This window comes from Anabas testudineus, chromosome 18 (assembly GCF_900324465.2).
Source record: "Anabas testudineus chromosome 18, fAnaTes1.2, whole genome shotgun sequence".
In the NCBI taxonomy this organism is placed as follows: domain Eukaryota; kingdom Metazoa; phylum Chordata; class Actinopteri; order Anabantiformes; family Anabantidae; genus Anabas; species Anabas testudineus.
The window spans coordinates 2,136,854-2,155,206 of record NC_046627.1 but is presented as its reverse complement, the minus strand read 5'-3'; the positions used below and the strand labels follow the sequence as shown (position 1 = coordinate 2,155,206).

At 40.9% G+C, this 18,353-nt stretch overlaps 1 protein-coding gene across 1 annotated transcript; it reads right to left on the bottom strand.

The window, feature by feature from the left end:
- Positions 1 to 5,009: 5,009 nt before the first annotated feature.
- LOC117153053 (NLR family CARD domain-containing protein 3-like) lies at positions 5,010 to 15,798 on the bottom strand. The gene is made up of 7 exons (XM_033326645.1): positions 15,546 to 15,798; positions 13,600 to 13,855; positions 9,605 to 11,402; positions 9,157 to 9,330; positions 8,729 to 8,902; positions 8,056 to 8,102; positions 5,010 to 7,896 (listed from the first exon to the last, which is right to left on the bottom strand). The coding sequence occupies exons 2-7, from the start codon at positions 13,853 to 13,855 to the stop codon at positions 7,370 to 7,372; spliced, it is 2,976 nt and encodes a 991-aa protein (XP_033182536.1). The 5' UTR covers positions 15,546 to 15,798; the 3' UTR covers positions 5,010 to 7,369.
- Between the last annotated feature and the right edge of the window lie 2,555 nt (positions 15,799 to 18,353).

The following is an 18,353-nucleotide window of genomic DNA, read 5'->3' as shown; positions in this document are numbered from 1 at the left end:
CAGGCCCTTAGTTCAGAAACAACACGAAATCCTTCATTCAAGTTACCACATGTGTGAAACGCAGCATGACGACATTCAGTCTCCACAACTTACCATCAACACAGCATATAGCACAAAGAAGTAAAAGTACTTCACAGATCCGAGTGATTTTAATGTGTATTGCTGTGTAAACATCACTAATGTTGCAGCAGATAAAGGTGAAGTTCACTTCATGTACTGACAGGTGGTGAATTTTTACTAATACATCACAGATCAACTGATCAGAGTTTCTATTAACAATCTGCGAAATTGTGAAATAAATGGAGTCAATTAAATAGGACAATATTTCTAATGTGAACAGCATCAGAAAGAGGAAAACACAGACTAATGTTCATTAAAGATGTTTGAAATGGCCAAATTCTACTGCTTCACAACAACAACAGAAGGCATTATTTCAATGAACGGAACCAAAGAGAAAGAATCAAACAAAGCAAACTTACAGGAGATTCAGACAAAGTGGAGAAGAAGACGACTCTCCGAGAAAAGACTCTGACACAGGTGAGCTGTTACCTGGAATGAGTCTGGACATGTAGGAAGGAGGAAACAGGAGAAGATTTTTACAAGACAGGCTGCTGGAGCAGGATGTAAATTGTTAAAGCAGTAAGGTTTTCACTACTCATTCAAGTAGCTTGTTCAAACTGAAGATACTAGTTTGATGAGTCATCACAGAAAGTCTCAGTCTCACCTCAACTAAAAGCAGCGTTTAGTTATTTTTCAGGTTTTGTGAATGAAGTCTGGTCTTTTTCCAGCTGGTCAGAAAACCTCATGTGTCTTTCTTTTTTATTTCCAGTTCAAAACTCCATTTAAGAAAATCTTAAAATTAGAAGAGCATGTTTACAGCAGAACATTTTCCTCTTCCCTGACTTTAAACTCTTCATTTCAAAGAGACTCTGAACCACCACAGAAAGGCATCTGAAGGCTGGTTTTGGTGTCACATTCTTAGTTTTGCTCTTGTTCAGTGATGTTTTCCTACGGCCAATCTCTTGATTTATAGATTTGAGTGTTTGGGCTCCTGTTTATATCCTTTAACATGCTGAGGTGAACATAGCATCAGATGAAAACTGAAATTGTTTATCTCATATCCATCATTTAATGTCAAACCCAAATGGCTTCACTGTGCAGAAAAAAGTAACCTAATAAATTGCAACTCTACATTGCTAAATAATTTAATAATAGAATTAGTGTAAAACTAGTTTGATCTTTAAATATCATTATCAGATCATTTTCACAAAATGTAAGTTAAATTACAAACATTAGATCTCAAAAAAGTTAAACAATCTTTAAAGTAATTAGCTGGAACTTTTATGTAAATGTCTATGAGTATCTAAAACTGGTCTGCTGTGTTGTTGTGCATGTTTATTGTTTGTATTGATTTGAATTGTTGTCTTTCCTGTTTACATCATGAGCACAATAAGTCTTCAGAGGGAATAAATAAATTGGACCTTATTAGGATGAACAATCAATATTTCATTCATGAATTCATCACTGTGGTGCCTCCCTGCTTTATCCAGTATCTGACCTGAAGGATGTGAAGTATCAGACTCAGAGTAGAAGTACTGTATTGAAGTGTAATCAGGAACATGGAGCTACTAATCAAAGTAAAAGTACACAATGGATTTAAATGGGACTAGAGGAACAGCTCAACTGTCCATTTGCAGCTCATGTTGTAGTCAGAGAGGGTTTGACATCAGTCGATATAAGAAGCAGAACAACCAATGAATGAGAAACGTTTTTTTTTTTATTTCTTTCTCCAGATTCAGATGATCCACAGTGATTAGATGAACTTACTAAACTGTCGGCTCATCAATCATCATCGTTTGACATATTCTTTAGTCTGTGAAGAAAATGCACATTTGTAATATTTCAACACCAAGAAATATTTGTATCAACAATAACAAGGATCAACTGGAAAGATTTGCAGCAGATTGTTCAATTCAATGAGTTGATTTATCATGAAAGCTCTTTACTCTACTGTGATTTACTCTGGACTGTGAAAGGCGTGCAGCATCTTGGTGCACAGTTGGTTATTAAATGTTCCTAAACCTGACATCTCATGTGGATTCTGTAGTGTTTGTCACATTAAATGTAATAGGAAAACAGGTCAGAGTAATTGTCCACAAACCACAGTGTCTCTGTCAAACTTAAAGACCTGCATTAATGTCTTTTCTGATCACCTGTCCATTTTATTTGATGCTGACTTTTCCTGTGCAGCAGTTAAATCGCCTGCTCCTACACGCCTGTGCCGGATTTTTAATTCTTCTACTGCTGGTCAGTTCTCTGCTGCCTTTAACCAGCTATGTCCTCCCTCCCTTACAACAGAGGAACTCAGCTCCTGGTTTCACTCCTCCTGTTGTGCCCTACTGGACACTGTGGCCCCACTAAAAACTGTGTTGCCTAAATATAAATCTGAGCCTTGGCTCAGCAGCAGGACTCGTGAGGCTCGGCAAAAGTGTCGACAAGCTGAGCGCAGGTGGAAGAAGGATGGTCTGCAGGTCTCTTTTCAAATTCTAAAGGGTTGTTGGCGTCAGTATCAAAATACTGTTAAAGATGCTAAAAAAGAATACCTTTCAAACATTATTGCATCAAATAGCCAAAATCCACGTGTGTTATTTAAAACAATTGACTTTGTCTTAAACCCGACAACAACAGTGTGCTGTCTGGAATCCTCTGCTGAAATGTGCAATAATTTCCTGCACTTTTTCACTGAGAAGGTTGTGGCCACAGGGGCCTCCATTTCAGCTCCTGCTGTTGATCCATCTGATTGTGCTCCTTGTTTGGCTGTGTTCGATACGCTTGAGCCGGTAACACTCTCGCTTTTGGAGGAAGTGATGAGCCACATCAAACCATCGGGCTCCCCTCGAGATGCTCTTCCTCCTCATTTTCTTAAAGAAGTTTTCCCCAGTATAGGGCAGTTGGTTTTGTCCATTATAAATGGCAGCCTGATTTCAGGTGTTGTCCCGGCAAATTTCAAACATGCAGTGATACAACCCCTGCTTAAGAAACCAGGTCTGGACCACACTGAGTTGGCAAATTTTAGGCCCGTCTCCAAGCTGCCTTTTATCTCTAAAATCCTAGAGAAAATTGTTTTAGTTGAAATCTTTTTTACTTGAGCAAAATCTTTTGGAGGTTTTTCAATCTGGTTTTAAAACCTTGCATAGCACAGAGTCAGCATTGCTAAGGGTTTTTAATGACATTCTCCTGGCAACTGATGCTGGTGATTTTGTGATCCTTGTTTTGCTGGATCTCACTGCTGCTCTTGATACTGTGGACCATAACATTTTATTATCTCGGCTGCAGCATCTGGTGGGCATTCATGGTACCGCTTTAGAATGGTTTAGGTCCTATTTGGCAGACAGAACCATAAGTGTGAACCTTGCTGGTTCTGAATCATCTTCAGCTCCCCTGTTATATGGAGTTCCTCAAGGGTCAATTTTAGGGCCTCTCCTTTTTTCCCTTTACCTACTTCCTCTGGGTTCCATCCTAAGGAAGCATGGTATTTCTTTTCATTGTTATGCTGATGACAGTCAAATCTACATGCACCTGAAGAAAAGTGATGACTTCTGCATAAAATCACTTCTGTCTTGCATTGATGACATTAAGGAGTGGATGGCCCTAAGTTTTTTAAAGTTCAACAATACAAAAACTGAGGTGATGTTGATCGGTCCAAATGGCCTCGGTAAACCCTCCTTGGTTGACCTTGGCCCTTTGGCACAGTTTGAGACGCAGACTGTGTCAAACTTAGGTTTTAAGATGGACTGTGATTTTACATTGGATCGTCAAATTAGTGCAGTCATAAGGTCTGGTATTTTCCACCTTGGAAGCAGCAGGAAGGCAGCTGGCTAATGTAAAGCCTTTCGTAACACGGCAGCACTTTGAAACAGTAATCCATGCCTTTATTACATCTCGGCTGGATTACTGTAATGCACTGTATTTTGGTGTAAATAAATCCTCCACTGCACGTCTCCAACTGGTCCAAAATGCAGCTGCTCGTCTCATGGTTGGGGCACGAAAAAGGGAGCACATAACTCCCATCCTGGCATCTCTCCACTGGTTGCCTGTGTATTTTAGAGTTCATTTTAAAATGCTTTTATTTGTTTTTAAATCTTTACACGGTTTCGCCCCCACTTATCTAGCTGAGCTACTTATCCCCTATGCTCCTTCCCGGTCTCTCAGGTCAGCTGACCAGCTCCTCCTGACAGTACCGAAGTCAAGGCGGAAGCCTAGAGGGGACAGAGCCTTTGCCGTTGCAGCAATCCCAAATTATGGAATGACCTACCTCTTCACATTACTCAGCCACCTTCATTGTCCATTTTTAAAACTTACTTGAAGACTTATTTTTACTCTCTGGCTTTTAATTCAGCATGAAGACTGTGTTTGTTCCTTTGTTTTATTCTTTTGTTTTTATTGTCATCTTATTTATTATTCATTGTTTCTATTTAATTATTTAATTGTCTTAATTGCTTGTTTTTCTTTTGACTAACTGTGTACAGCACTTTGGTCAGCCAAAGCTGTTTTTAAAGGGCTTTATAAATAAAGTTGAGTTGAGGAGTTTGACTCTTAGCTCCTCCTACATGTCCCACAAGTGTCATTGGGTGAGACACTGAAGCCCAAGTGGCCCTTGATATGTACATGTAAGTGGCTTTGGATAAAAGCATCTGACAAATGATTAAATGTGAATGTCTCATATAGCAGAGAAGGAATAACGTTGTACATGAGGAGAACGGGAGCAATAGTAAGTCTGCTGTTCTGTAAGATACAAAACAATTGTGAGTTGTTCCATAATAAGAAGAAGAAGTTTGAAGTTCAATACACTTTATGGAATCCTTTAAAGACAACTAACACCTCAGTTTTTATGATCTACTATAATGAAATAACTTGTGTTTATAACTGTGTTTTGGTCCCAGAAAAACCAAATCTCCTGAGAACAATGAAGGAGCTGCAGGACAGTAAAAAACAAGACAGTCAAAAGGTGAGATAAGATAAGACGACACTTTATTGATGTACCAAAGGTCACAGAGTCAAACTGACATCAACAGTGAACAACAACAGAACTGATCTAGAATCAAATCTAGTTCAAACAACAACAACATCCAGGGAGGGAGGTGAGGTCATGTTTGATTTGGGGAATAGTAGATTGAACTCAATCATTTTCTCTGAGTAACTTATGATATATCTGAACTGATTGTAGTTTTGATGACAAATCTCTTCCATCATCATCCTCACCAGTTGCTGCTTTTAGCACTTTGAACCTGGTGTTCCTTGAAAGCTGATATTTGTTTCTAGCCTTTTATTCTGTTTGTTGTACTGTTTCACTCCTGTTACTAATGATATTGTCACACTGCACTCCAGTCTTTTTCTCTAATCAGCTTCATTGATGGACTCTGATAACATATTATGTCAAACATGTTGACGTGATGTTGCTGCTAACTTAATACAACCAGGGTCAGTGAAAAACCAGAATGCTACAGAATGACCATAATGAATTGATACAATCATCTATTTTAAATAACATTTTCATGTGACCGTTTTTTTTTTCTACAGAGATCCAAGCAAATAGAAACAGCCACTGTCCACACCATCGAAATCACTGCTGTCCATAAGCAACTGTCCAAAAGATGTAATGACTAAGACCTTCACCAGAGAGAAGAGGGCAGGCCACTTACTCACTGCTTCAAAGTCTAATGCCAGGAATTCCCTGGAACCTCCGGCCCACAACTAAAACCTGTAAACATGGAGAAACTGTTTGGTAAGTTTTGTTCCTTTGTTCTACAATGTTCCTGTTTTTCTGCTCAGGAAATAAGATATCAGTGCATCTTCAGAGTAATCTGAAGCAGGGTAGGTTTGACGACTACACTTAGCATTAGCTCTGTTCTACACACTATTTCTGTCTGATCTGAGCTTCTTGATGTTTGTGACACTATATGCCTGATTTGTTTGATTTGCTCCATCACATTAACTTCATGTAACGTTGAGCTGCTGTAACTGACTGTTAAACTGACTCAGTCGGGACAAATTCACTTGTCCTATTTTATGTTCTTAAAGTTCTAAACACACTTTTCCATTATCTTATTATTCCACATGACCTCACAGCACCATGGACATCAAATTAAGTAATTTCTTTCTTTGTCTTTGGCACAAAGTCAGGTTCAACACGAACCAGTTCGTAGCAGCACATTAGTTTGATCCTTATGGTTCAAAACTGCAAAAGCACTAATGCTTAACCCACTGTCTGATGGAGGTTGTTGTTAATAGTTGTAAACATTTGATGTTTTTTTGATTTATGAAAACAAATTGAAAACTTTTTGCTCAAAGGTCATAAATGAAATACTGTAAGTTTATATATTAATAAATATAATGGATTAGTTTTAGCTGTGACTCATCAGCTCTCTTGTTTCTCCAGCTGTGACAGTTTGTCATTCTGTTCATTACAATGTAAAACGGAATAAACATTTGTTACAACAGGAGATGTGGATTTACACAATGAAACACAGAAAACTGTTAATGAGACAAAATAACTCAATGTTTTTGGATCCGACTACAGAGACTATAGCTGGATATTACACCAGCTTGTTCCAGCTAGTCTTCGTCTGTTGGCCAGTTAACTAAGCTAAGATGAGCAGGCACATTGATCAATACATGACCAAAGCACCAGCTACTGGTAGACAAAGCAGTCACCAGAGACTGTAAGACCAGACATACCAACCTGTGCACTGCCTGGATTGACTACAAGAAAGCCCATGACTCAATGCCTCACACTGACCATGGAATGCTTGGAACTGTACAAGATCAACAGGACTCTAAGAACCTTCATCCAGAACTTAATGGGAAAGTGGAAAACAACTCTGGAGGCCAAATTCAAGCCAACTGCCCAAATCAGCACATACCAAGGAGATGCTCTGGCCCTCACTGCTGTTCTGCATAGACCTGAACCCCCTCAGCCAGGTCATTACCAACACTGGATACGGATACCGACTACAAAATGCCACAACCATCAGCCACCTCCTCTACATGGATGACATCAAGCTGTATGCCAAGAGCGAACGAGACATTGACTCGAAGATACATCCCACCAGAATATACAGCCAAGACATCGGAATGACATTCGGTCTGGACAAGTGGAAAGGTAGTCAGAACTGAGGGGATAGAACTAATAGAAAGCAAGAAAGAAGATGTTGAGGATAACTACAAATACCTTGCAATCCCACAGGCAAATGAGGATAAAAGAAAGTGAAGGAATCCATGGAAAACGTGTGTGTGAGACAGACATGTAGAGACTGAACTATCAGTTCAACAGACATGACGTTTCTCTGACAGGACGACACTCTCAGTACTACAGTGAACACAGACACACTGAGGAACCAGATGTCCAGAGTGTAAACCCAGGATAAAGAGGTTCAGTGAATGTGGTGTTGAAGGTGTGGAGGTGGATCAGTTTGTCAGAGGAGACTCTGTAGAAGGACAGAGTCCCAGCAGGACAGTCCACATACACTGATACTCTGTTAGAGACAGAGGAGGAGATGGATGTTTTTATGTTATTGTGAAGAGCAGAGTAACCACGATCAGAGCAGTTGAGACTCCAGGACTGATCGTTCCATCCAAACACACAGTCTTTACTGTATCCTCTCCTTCTGATTCCTCTGTAACTCACTGATATATAAACCACTCCGCTCCACTCGACCTGCCAGTAACAGCGACCAGTCAGACCATTACTACACAGCAGCTGAAGACACTGGTCAAATCTGTCTGGATGATCAGGATATGACTGATTCTCGTTCACACGTGTCACCTTCCTGTTGTTGTCAGACGGTCGTAGTTTTCTGTTCACTGTGTTTGTGTCGATGGTGAGTTGACAGAAATCTGATGAGAGAACAAGACACAATCCAGCTGCAGTTATTAATCTATCATCAGTTTGATGAGGACTCATGACATCAGGGATTTGAAGGAGTGATGTGACAGTTTGAAGATGGTTGAATGTTGCTGCTTTGTTTTCATCAGTCTCATTAAAAACACACTTACACTTCCTCAGACCTGGTCTCAACCATCGGACTCCACCAGGCTCCACCCTGAAAGGAGGAGGGGGGTCAGAGCAGCACATTCTCTTTCAGCATGGACACATGGACATTACATGGCTCTCATATACACAGTGTGTTCTGGTTCTGTTCTAATGGAGGCTTGTATGTAGGGATGGACATTCAGCAAACAACTAAGGAATTGGAGTCGTTATATCATCTTCAATTATCTAACGTTTGATCACAAACTAATTCTTCAACTGGGAACAACAAGAAGTTTTTCCTCTTTGACAGACTGTAATGATGAAATGAACATGTTCTAGTTCTGATTTACTGTCTCCTTCATATGACACAAGATCTCATCATGACAAGATCAGGATCTCAGGAAGGTGAAGATGCTTCAATCATCACTATTTGAGGAGACAGAGACATGATGCTGTGACCTGATTCAATCCTCTGATATTTATTCACTGTCATTCTGTGAATAAAAACTCTACTTATAAGTTGGATAAGACTGACTGTGTTGGGCCTTATCTCTTGGCTTTTGGAGCCCAGTCGCAACTCTGGTAAAATATATTTTCATTGATTCAATTATTAACATTGATTATTGATTGATCATTAACATCCCTACTTCCTCCTCCATCAGACATTGTCTGTGGCTGCAGCAGGCCTCTCGTTACCTGAGAGTGTCCAGTCCCCAGTGTGGATCATCCAGTCCAGCAGACAGCAGCTTCACTCCTGAGTCTCCTGGATGATTGTAGCTCAGGTCCAGCTCTCTCAGATGGGAGGGGTTAGAGCTCAGAGCTGAGGCCAGAGAAGCACAGCCTTTCTCTGTGATCAGACAGCCTGACAGTCTGCAGACAAACAAAATAACAGAAAAACACTTATATCCATTCGTTGTTGGTTTATTTACATGTTTTTCATTCAGGTCCCGGTACCCAATATTAGAGGTAAATTTAGGAAAATACTTTGGATGCCACAAGTAAAAAAACAAAATCTATATCTATGTCTATGAAAACTATTTCAACAAAATAAATAAAAATTTGTATGTAGATATATTACAAACAATGTCTGGAATCATTTCAGATGAGCTGCAACTTGACCTGACCTGAGAGTTTCCAGTTTACAGTGTGGATTCTCCAGTCCAGCAGACAGAAGCTTCACTCCTGAATCCTGCAGGTTGTTGTTACTCAGGTCCAGTTCTCTCAGACTAGAGGACTGGGAGCTGAGAACTGAGGACAGAGCTTCACAGCTTCTCTCTGAGAGGTTACAGCCACTCAGTCTGAAAAACAGTGATGTAAACATTTGTCTTATATTGTTTTTAATGTCATCTTCCTTAATGTTGACTGTAAAACAAATAAGTACAGTGAAAAATAATCACACTAGAAAATTAAAAAAAATTGATTATAAAAATACAATGCTAATGGGAAACTTCTGCAAGTCAAACATCCTGACATTATAAAATTTAAACTGTTTGGGTCCTTCAAAGTTTTCAGTTCATAATGTAGATTCTCTCTTCCAGACTTTAATGAACATTCAACTATCCACATACTTACAAAGCTTTTTTAGCAGCTTTCACCACTGGCAGCAGCCTCAGAAGAACCTCCTCTGAAGAAGAGTATTTCTTCAGGTCAAACACGTCCAGATCTGTTTCTGATGACAAAAGGATGAAGCTCAGAGCTGACCACTGAGCAGGAGAGAGTTTATCTGTGAGACTTCCTGAGTCCAGGTACTGTTGGATCTCCTCCACTAGAGAACGATCATTCAGTTCATTTAGACAGTGGAACAGATTGATGCTTTTCTCTGCTGAGATATTCTTACTGATCTTCTTCTTGATGTACTCAGTTGTTTCCTGATTGATCTTTGAGTTACTTCCTGTCTCTGTCTGCAGACCCCGTAGGAGAGTCTGATTGGTCTCCAGTGAAAGACCAAGGAGAAAGCGGAGAAACAAGTCCAGGTGTCCATTTGGACTCTGTAAAGCCTTGTCCACAGCACTCTGGTGGAGAGGTTTTACTTCAGATCTCAACAGTTTGGACCTCAGAGAAGTTGACTGTTTTTCAGACAGCAGGTTTACTCCAGAGTTGATGAAGGTCAGATGGACATGAAGAGCAGCCAGAAACTCCTGAACACTCAGATGGACGAAGCAGAACACCTTGTTCTGGTAAAGTCCTCTCTCCTCTTTAAAGATCTGTGTGAACACTCCTGAGTACACTGAGGCTGCTCTGATATCGATGCCACACTCTGTCAGGTCGGATTCATAGAAGATCAGGTTTCCTTTCTGCAGCTGCTCAAAAGCCAGTTTTCCCAGAGACTCAATCATCTTCCTGCTCCCCTGACTCCAGTGTGGATCTGTCTCAGCTCCTCCATCATACTTGATGTTCTTCACTCTGGACTGAACCACCAGGAAGTGGATGTACATCTCAGTCAGGGTCTTGGGCAGCTCTCCTCCCTCTCTGGTTTTCAACACATCTTCCAGAACTGTAGCAGTGATCCAGCAGAAGACTGGGATGTGACACATGATGTGGAGGCTTCGTGATATCTGGATGTGGGAGATGATTCTTCTGGCCTGCTCCTCATCTCTGAACCTCTTCCTGAAGTACTCCTCCTTCTGTGGGTCAGTGAACCCTCTGACCTCTGTCACCATGGCAACACACTCAGGAGGGATCTGATTGGCTGCTGCAGGTCGTGTGGTTATCCAGAGGCGAGCAGAGGGAAGCAGGTTCCCCCTGATCAGGTTTGTCAGCAGCACATCCACTGAAGTGGACTCTGTCACATCAGTCAGGATCTGATTGTTGTGGAAGTCCAGAGGAAGTCGAGACTCATCCAGACCGTCCAAGATGAACACAACCTGGAACTCTTCAAACCTGCAGATTCCTGCTTCTTTGGTTTCAGTAAAGAAGTGATGAACAAGTTCCACCAAGCTGAACTTTTTCTCTTTCAGCACATTCAGCTCTCTGAAGGTCAATGGAAATGTGAACTGTATGTCCTGGTTGGCTTTGTCTTCAGCCCAGTCCAGAGTGAACTTCTGTGTTAAGACTGTTTTCCCAATGCCAGCCACTCCCTTTGTCATCACTGTTCTGATTGGTTCCTCTCTTCCAGGTGAACCTTTAAAGATGTCTTCTTGTCTGATGGTTGTTTCTGGTCTGTCTGGTTTCCTGGATGCTGTTTCAATCTGTCTGACCTCATGTTCATCATTGACCTCTCCAGTCCCTCCCTCTGTGATGTAGAGCTCTGTGTAGATCTGGTTCAGAAGGGTTGGGTTTCCTGCTTTAGCGATCCCCTCAAACACACACTGGAACTTCTTCTTCAGATTAGATTTAAGTTTAGACCTGACATCCGTAATATCAACAGTATCTGGATGAAGAACAGATAATAAGATGTAAAATTAGTGACCTGGTCACAACAGACACTGTCACAGTGATTTCTTTTTCCACTTGTAACTTTTTAACTTACCGTACAATCAAAGCTCATTTAAGATGGTTTATCACCAACTTAATTGCTAATTGCTATTAATTAATCATTTGATAAACACTGTCAAACTTAATAATTAATAATGTAATTGAAGTTTCTCATTAATCAGTCAGATATAAATGATCATGTTTCTTACAGAAAAGCAGATTGTTGTCTTCCTACTGTCTAAAAATAACTCGTTATGCTGCTTATGCAAATGTATTTATTCAAAAGGAAAACTGATCATTAGAAAAAGAAGAAATCTGCCAGATTTCCCACTGGAATTAGCAAGAGAGATCATATGTTTACACTGCCGACTCCATGTTAAGTTCAGCATTCTGTCACCTGCAGAAGTTCTCTGACGACCCTGCTATCGTCGGCCGGATCACGGAGGACAATGGCAGAGAATACAGGAAAGTGATCCAGTACTTTGTAGCCTGGTGCCAGTGGCGCTACCTCCAGATCAATGTGGGGAAAACCAAAGAGTTGGTGGTGGTCTTCTGCACGTGCTCACACGTGCAGAAGAGCATCCTGTCCCAAAGTGATGCTGAAAAACTAGTCCATGCATTTGTTACTTCCAGACTGGACTATTGTAATTCATTATTAATAGTTTGTCCCGATAACTCATTAAAAAGCCTCCAGTTAATCCAGAATGCTGCAGCCAGAGTTCTGACTGGAATTAGTAAGAGAGATCATATTTCTCCTACGTTAAATCCAGAATAGAGTTTCATGTTTAATCTGTGTTGTCTGGACTGGAGACTGTGGCAGAGTCAAAAAGACAACAGGCAGAGTTGGACGTGGCTGAGTTGAGTCTATCAGAGGAACAGCTCATGTAGGACGGTTCACAGACAAAGTGAGAGATGGTTCATGTTCAGAGGAGGGAGGGGGAGGAGATCAGGAGAAGAAAGCTGAGGATGGAGCTGCCAGACAGGAGGAGGAGAGGAAGGTCAAAGAGGAGGTTCATGATCATCGTGAAGGAGACATGAGAGAGGCTGGTGGGTCAGAGGAAGATACAGAGAACAGACCAGGAGACAGACAGTGTCCTAAAGGCAGCAGCTGAAAGAAGAAGAAGACATGGAGACAACTACACTTTGATGTGATGTCTCCCAGTGAGGTAGTACACGTAGTAATATTACTACATGTACAGTACTACAGTGTACTGTTGTTTCACAACCAGGTTTGTCTTAGACTCACAGGCTACATAGGCGGCAGTCTAGGACCTCGTCAGTAGGGGGCCTCAGTTGGACTAATAGATATTTTTTTATTTAATTTTAAAAATGTATATTTCATCTGTATTTATGTTTGCAGTCATCATGTGACTACATTTTTATTGTAACTGTGTTGTATTTTAACCTATATTGTCATGAAGCCAGGACTCAGTTCAAAGGGGCAGCAGTAGTTCAGGTAGTCGTCCACGAACCCCTGGGTGAGTGGTTCGATTCCCGGTTTTCTCCTGGATACGTGCTGAGGTGTCCTTGGACAAGACAATTTTGGAAAATAGGTAACCTTTAATCAACCTTTCATCAATTATTATTCACATTTTACTTGATCAACACTATAAAAAAGATAAAGCTGAGCTAGAAAACCTGATAGCAAACCTGGGCACTGGACTTACAAAGCTAAAACTCTGACGTGGTCTCAGGCTGCCTGTGTCATCAAAGAACCATTTGCTGTACAATGTGGAAGTGCTGTGGTTTGACGCTATTCTATGTAAATTTAAATTCTGTCATGCTACAGGAGATAATTTCAGTTTCAGATGTGGTTTTAACGAAACTCCTTCCTCTAAGTTGGAGACAACAGGAGCTGTGATCGGTCTTTAGCTGGATTTCCTTCTACAAGTTTCTGTCTTATTGACGAGTCAGAACGACTCAACACAGACTGATGGTTCATCTTATTTTGTCTTCTATACACTGTTGGACCTTCTGTTTTCATGGTACCTGCATGTTTTAAACAATAAATAACACAGAATGTCAAAGAAACACATCCAGAAGGTTTATCAAGGTAAAACTGATGGAGCCTGAGAGTTAAATACGGGTTTATGTGTTAAAATCAAACGGAGCCTGTTGTGTCTACATGATGTTCCAGTTGTTTCATATCTTACCTTCCTGTGACTGACCTTTATTACGCTTCATTTTCTGGAAAATCACCTCCTTCACCTCCAGAACTTTACCACTGTACATCTGGAACATCACATTTACTGTGTCTCGTCTGTCTGCTTCCTCCAGTTTGGACTTTTTGATGTTCTGTAAACCATCTGGTAACTTTGCATTCAGCAGATACCACTGGAAATCTTTCAGTTCCTCTTCTCCCAAATCCTCCAACATGTGCAGTAGCTCCTCCTTTACAGACGTCTCCATCTGTGAAACAAACCAGAGGTCACTTTAAAAGAGACAAATAAGGTTCAACATGTCACATCATATAAAATATTTAGTGTTTTTAACAAGTCATTGCAGCTGCTCCAGTGAAGCTGCTCAGTGCCTGACTGGTTGTACTGGGCAGCTCCCAGTATCAACGTGTTAGTGTCAGTGTGAGACAGAGAAGAACAAACACTGATACTCAGTGAACCTGAGTTTAAAAACTACAAATCTGATGCTGTGGAAATAACCTCTGATTTTTGATATGTCCTCAAAAGACGAGACAATGTAAAATAATAAATAAATAATTGAAGTAGTAAGAGAGAGAGAGAGAGAACTGAACTGAACTGAAAACTGAAATCCTCCTGTCCATCACTTCTCCTGGACAAAGATCAGCTGCTCCTCCACTGATTGGCTCTTCTTTCCTCTTTCATATCAGTGTCACTTGAATGCAGTCAGACAGCAGTGGGAGGCAGAGGAAGCTGCCATCAGCTGCTCTACTTCTACTATCAGTCCACTAGATGGAGGCATGAAGCTGCAGCCCAGCACACACAGGATGATGGACCAACATTTACACTCACTCAGTCATTTGGACTGACGCTGATACTTCACTAACTTTTCCACCACTAAACAACATTCAGAGAATAAAATAATATATAAAAACAATCTGATCATCTGTGTTATCTGAGAAAATCCTGGAGCTACTTTAAAAACATCATGTACAGTAAACTTCCTCTGTGCCTCAGTCAAATCAAAGTCTAAATAGAGTTTCTACAAACAGACTTTCTACACTGTAGGTCTGGAAATGACTGAGAATCAGCAGTTTGCTGTACAACAATCTACTCTAATGATTCCTGTACACATGAGCTGTGTTTGCAGAGGGGGGGTGGGGGTTCATTAATGTGAGTCCTGAACAGAAACACACATGAAAATCTCCTTTGGGAAACCACAGCAGCAACAGCTCCAGTGCAGCAGCAGAGATGATTTTCCTTGTGCAAACCTGGAACTCAGGCCCTTAGTTCAGTACCAACATGAAATCCCACATTCAAGTTTGCACATGTGTGAAACGCAGCATGACGACGTTCAGTAAGAGACGTGAGCTCAAAGACGGGTTTCTTCTTTACTGAACACAAACAGTGAAGTGATGTGAAAGAAGAACTTTGAAAGTTACTGCAGCTTTTATTAGATCAAGGGTTAAATAGAAATTTGGTAGGAGACAGATAACAAGCTCTCTTCCTGTTTCCAACAGCTGCTCTAACGAACCACTGCTAAATCTGAACACTGTCCTCTTTGATTTCTTATTAATATTCTATCTGAACATTATTTAACCCCATGAGTCCTGTAGTGAGGATCTACTGACAGAGAAAGTCGGAGCTGTTCTCCAGCGGCTGTCCGGCCGAGCTCAGACCGCATTTAGTGGCTCAGACAGCGGGAGAGCAGCGGCTCATCTCCGCCTCCTCCACAGGCTGATGGAGGCAGGAAAAGCTGCCTTCAGTCCTCAGTAAGTGGAGCTCCACAGGAACAAGGACTCTGTGATCCACTAGAGACCATCCACTAACTCTAGGTCCAGTAAAGACGGTTTGAAACGGACTCGTTGGACTGAAATGTTCCAGGAAGTGAAACTAAAGGTCTGTTGAAAACCAGACGGACACTTTCTAACTTTGCTGTTTGTCTGGAGTTTGTAGATCCTCACCTCTAGTGATGAGCAGAGAAGATCCAGAGTCTCTAGTTGTGTCTTCTAGTCCAGGAAGTGCCTCTGCGTGGTTCAGGAAGTGCTTCGAGTGTTTCCTCGATGTCTCCACACAAACACACAGTTGGTGGTAGAGTTGGAGTTTGGAGAACTGAGCAGTGAGATGTTGGTCGGTTTAACAGTGTTGCTGCTGGTTTAAATGGAGTCAACAAGGAAAAGAAACACTTTGATGTGATGTCTCCCAGTGAGGTAGTACACGTAGTAATATTACTACATGTACAGTACTACAGTGTACTGTTGTTTCACAACCAGGTTTGTCTTAGACTCACAGGCTACATAGGCGGCAGTCTAGGACCTCGTCAGTAGGGGGCCTCAGTTGGACTAATAGATATTTTTTTATTTAATTTTAAAAATGTATATTTCATCTGTATTTATGTTTGCAGTCATCATGTGACTACATTTTTATTGTAACTGTGTTGTATTTTAACCTATATTGTCATGAAGCCAGGACTCAGTTCAAAGGGGCAGCAGTAGTTCAGGTAGTCGTCCACGAACCCCTGGGTGAGTGGTTCGATTCCCGGTTTTCTCCTGGATACGTGCTGAGGTGTCCTTGGACAAGACAATTTTGGAAAATAGGTAACCTTTAATCAACCTTTCATCAATTATTATTCACATTTTACTTGATCAACACTATAAAAAAGATAAAGCTGAGCTAGAAAACCTGATAGCAAACCTGGGCACTGGACTTACAAAGCTAAAACTCTGACGTGGTCTCAGGCTGCCTGTGTCATCAAAGAACCATTTGCTGTACAATGTGGAAGTGCTGTGGTTTGACGCTATTCTATGTAAATTTAAATTCTGTCATGCTACAGGAGATAATTTCAGTTTCAGATGTGGTTTTAACGAAACTCCTTCCTCTAAGTTAAAACCTCTGATCGCAGACAATTCAAATACTTTATGTGTCTGTCTGACATCACTGTGAGTATATTTGTCTCAATGATCTGGAACTTGTCTTATAAAAAGCTAATATTGTAAAACAAATATAAAAACAGCATGTCTGTGACAAATACAGATAAAACAACAGTCAAAAGAGGCCGTGACACAGTTTTCACAGGTTTCTAAATGCATCATTAACATGAGTTGACTGATCAGCTGATAATAATAGTTTCGAACTTTAAATAGATAGATTCATTAAACATTGTTTACAATTTAAAAAATAATAAATTACCCATGGCAGGTTGTAGCTTTGAACAATAACTATGCTAATAACTAAGAAAATGTAATTTATTACCTAAACTCCAGCTTCTCCATCAGTGGCTTTAAGACTTGAATATAAGAGACTGTGACTTTGACACTATGCAAGACAACATGGGCAACATCAACCACCTTCTTGAACCCCAACTTTTCCCATAACTGACTCACCTATTTGAATTAGAAAGAGTAGAAAGAGAGAAGTTTTGCTGGGATGACTCAACTTCTGCAGTAGAGGCAGATTAAAGGAACTGAGACAGGAAGTTTTACAACTGCATGACAAGTACATTCACATATATGATTCAGACCAGATAAAATACTTTGCACGCTATTGGCACGATAATGTCTGACAGCTGTCAGTGTTTTAACCGCTGTGATGAGGATGTGAAATACAGAGCATGATTCATACTATGTATCTGACAACAGCTGCATGAGGCTAATTCACTCAATGGATGTCCCTCAAAGGGGGGTCTTATGTTACATGTATACAGTACTTGAAGTACTGTGAAGCTGGGTGTCCAGGTTCCATATAGTCTGAGGCCTACACTTGAAGGTAAATGTGTGCTGCGTGCTGGCTGATGGTCCGACTCCCAGGGTTTCATAATAAATAAGAATAATACATTTTATTGAAAGCGCCTTTCAAAACACTCAAACAACACTGAATAATCAACATCATACGTAGAACGACTGAAAGCTCTGCTCCCCATGGTGCTAAGACGAGCACGGGGGACATTGAGGTGGATGGCGGAGAAAGATCTGAGTAAACGAGAGGCATACAGAAGGATTTTAAAGTCAATTCTGTATTTGACTGGAAGCCAGTGGAGTTGTTGTAGAACAGGGGTGATGTATTCTGATGTGAAGGTTTTAGTGGTGAGTCGAGCAGCTGAGTTCTGGACCAGTTGGAGCTTATGAAGTGATTTTTTTTGGGAAGACTGAAGAGAAGACAGTAGTCGATAAGAGAGGTGACAAAACTGTCAACTTTGGTAAGTATAGATTTTGTGCCCACAAGGAGGAGTTCCGTCTTATCATTGTTTAAATTCAGGTAGTTTGAGGTTAACCAGAGTTTAGTTTCAGCTAAGCCACCGATAAAGGTGATGGGAGGGAGTGTTGAAGTGGAAGTGTATATTCCATTCAGACAGAGCCCTGGGGCACACTGTTAGCAACAGGGGTTGGCTGGGAATTAAAGAATTTAAAGCAAACAAACAGAGTGCAGCCTGAGAGATAAGAATGAAACCAGTCGAGGGGGGTGGAAGTGATGCCAGTGGAGGCTAATCGATTGAGGAGAATTGTATGGGAGATAGTGTTGAAGGCCACACTCAGATCAACGAGGATGAGGATTGAAAGTAGACCAGAGTCAGCTGCAATAAGTAGATCAATAGTGATTTTTATGAGTGTAGTTTCTTTACTCTGGCACGGAAGAAAACCGGACTGGAAAGGGTCACGGGAGAAAAGCTGGTTAGGTGAAACTGAAGTTGAAAAGCAACAATACTTTCTAGAATTTTGGCAAGAAATGGTAAGTTAGAGATAGGGTGGAGGTTATTGTAGTTTTTGGGATCAAGG